The 3,070-nt window shown below is 59.7% G+C and overlaps 1 protein-coding gene across 3 annotated transcripts in view; it reads right to left on the reverse strand.

The window, feature by feature from the left end:
- CABIN1 (calcineurin binding protein 1) overlaps positions 1–3,070 on the reverse strand; it is a 107,190-nt gene that overhangs the window by 103,435 nt on the left and 685 nt on the right. For all 3 annotated transcript variants that reach the window (XR_003567670.1, XM_027845617.1, XM_027845616.1), the window contains exon 2: positions 680–717. Coding sequence is in view for 2 of the 3 variants with exons in the window: in XM_027845617.1 (XP_027701418.1) it covers positions 680–682 (3 nt within the window). In the remaining variant the exon portion in view is untranslated. The remainder of the gene's footprint in view (positions 1–679; positions 718–3,070) is intronic.

Raw genomic sequence — 3,070 nt, forward strand, 5'->3', positions numbered from 1 at the left:
GACAAGCAGGGGCCCCACGCTAGTGACTGGGTGATGGCCAGTCCGCCGAACGCTAACCTGGTCTGGGCGTGGCCGGAAGGCCTCGTGAGATGGTGACAGTGGGGAGGGCTGGGCTCCAGGGCCCCCCCTCAGGGTGAGACCAACATCTAACCCGTGGCAAACTCCGTGCCCCCCAAGGCCCTGCACCCCGAGACTGCCTGTTACGTTATAGGGAGTGCCCAGCAAGCCTGGGCCAGGGCCCCAAAGCCTGGACAGGCCTGCCCGTCCAAGGCTGGCCAACATGGAGGCCAGCAGAAGGACCTGCCCGAACCTCAGGAATCCAGGCACGCCATTATCATCGAGGGCATGTCCCACAGCCCATCTACACCTGGACTGAGGGTCTGAGTGGTCTGGAGTCAGGAAGACCTGAGTTCAAACCCCACCTCAGACAAGTCGCTTAACCTTTGTTCACCTCACTTTCCTCATCTGTAAAACGGGGATGGACAAAAACGGCACCTCCCTCCCAGGGCTGTTGTGAGGATCACACGAGGGCGTCCTCACAAAGAGCTCAGCACCATGTCCGGTATGCAGCAGAGACCCCACAAATGCTCATTCCCTCCCGCTTTCCCCCATGAGCGGCTGCAGGCCCCCCAGTGACAGCTGTCTCTTCAGGACCCCGCCTGAGCCCCCAGGCACTCACCATCTTCACAGAGGGGCGGCACCAGCAGGAGGTCACACCTGAGAGCAAACCAAAGAGACTCCTCTCAGGGCAGGGCCCTGCCCGTCTTCCCTGGCCATGCGGCCAAGCCCTCCCTAACGGGGAGCTGGGGCCTCTGGGGACCGGCCCCGAGGATGGGGAGCCGCTGCCTTCCACGCTGGGACAGCCCTCCCTGGGACGAAGCTCTTCGCAAATTTCAGCCCCAGCTGGCTCGAGCCAACTGCCCTTCTGAGTCCCTGACCGTGGCTAACATGTCCCTCCCAGCCCCTGCCCCCCAAAGTCCTTTCTCTGCAGGCTGACACCCCCAGACCTTCCAACCACTGCTAGAAAGCCCCAACACACCGCCCTGTGCACCAAACACACAGTCTTTCCCTCCGTCCTGCGTCACCGGGGTGGCACCTTAGCCCTCATTTGTAAGGCAACCAGTCCTTCTCTCCAGTGCCAGCCTCAGACCCTGGGAAATCCGCCCTCACCCCTCCTCTGTCTGCCTTGGTTTCCTCAACCATAAAATGGGAGATCCTAACTGCCCCCCCCGCCCCCCGCCTCCAGGGTGATGATGAGGCCCAGATGAGATCCTCTTTGTAGGCGTATGATAAATGCTGGCCGCCACCTGCTTCTCCTCTCCCTGCCAGGCTGCGGCCCTCTAGGCCAACAGGAGGGGCAGGAACCCCCCTCCATAACGCACCCACCCACGCACACCCAGAGGTGGTGGTGGTGGTGCTCACACACACACACACACACATACACACACTCCCAGAGGTGGTAGGGTGGTGCATGTACACGTGCGCGTACACACACACACACACACACACACCCCCAGGGGTGGTGAAGGTGGTGTCCACACACAGACATATACACACATATACTTACACACACATGCTTACATACACACACTCACATACACACACGGTGGTGGTGATATACACACACACACACTCACACACATACATACACACACACACACCAGGGGTGAGGGTGGTGCCCACACACAGACACATACATACACACACACTCACACACATACACACACCCCTGGTGGTAGTGGTGCCCACATACAGACACATACACACACACTCACATATATACACACACATATACACACACTCACACACATGCACACACTCACATACACACACAGTGGTGGTGGTATGCACATACACTCACACACATATACACACACCCAAGGGTGGGGGTGGTGCCCCCACACACACACATACACCCACACACTCACATACGTACACACACCCATGGTGGTAGTGGTGCCCACACAGACACAGAGACACACATACATACATGCACACACTCACATACATGCACACACTCACATATACACACACAATGATGGTGGTATACACATACATACACACACATACACACACTCAAGGGTGGGGGTGGTGCCCCCCTCACATACACACACACACGCTCACATACGTACATACACACACTCACATCTGGGGTGGTGGTATCCACACACACACACTCATATACATACACACACACAGACACATACATACACACACACTCACACTCACACACACACACACACACACACACACACCCAGGGGTGGTGGGGGTAGCGAGGGTGATGCCCGAGGGCCAAGGGCATGGGGAGCGGCTCCAGGCCAGAGGGGCCGGCAGGGGAGTCCAGATGAGGTGGAGCCTCTACCCCACAAACCCCACCCTGGGGCCCAGACAGAGGCTGGTGATGAGAAGGTGCCACGGGCCCCAAAGTGCTGACAGCAGAGAACTGGAAACCAAGGAGGCGATGGGGAGCAGAGGGGCGGCCTCCAGGGAGCCCTGTGGCCACTGCCATGCCTCGGGAAACGCCCGGTCTGAGGGGCTCCCGGAGGGTCCTGAGGTGCCCCCCGTAGCGTGGAGTGGACGGAAGGGGCACAGCTGTCGGGGGAGCCGATAAATGGTGGGCAGAATTCATCATTTTTAAAGGTGAGCACATGTGGCCCAGCCTCCAGCCTCCGCGCCTTTGCTCACGCTGCCTCTTCTCCTGGGGACGGCCTCCCATCCCGTCCCTTCCCTACCTCTTGAGCCCCTCTGAAAAGAAGGCGGCGCAGGGCTCGGGGCGGCCGGCCCATGGACTGGCCACGGGGCCTCACCCTCCGCTCCCTGGGGTCTGTCTGTCTTCTCCCTTCCCTGGACCCCGAATGTCCTCTCTGGGCTGAGATCCTCACTGCTGGGGCCCTCTTACTAACGTACTGACACGGGGGAAACTGAGGCATGACAGGACAGGCCGCAGGGGCTGCAGCACCTGGGGCCCTCTTGTGACACAGGGGGAAACTGAGGCAGGGGAGGACGGGACGGCAGAGCCCAGGGCCCTGTTGTGACACAGGGGGAAACTGAGGCATGGCAGGAAGGGAT

This window comes from Vombatus ursinus, unplaced genomic scaffold, assembly GCF_900497805.2.
Source record: "Vombatus ursinus unplaced genomic scaffold, bare-nosed wombat genome assembly UNPS02015012.1, whole genome shotgun sequence".
Classification (NCBI taxonomy): Eukaryota; Metazoa; Chordata; class Mammalia; order Diprotodontia; family Vombatidae; genus Vombatus; species Vombatus ursinus.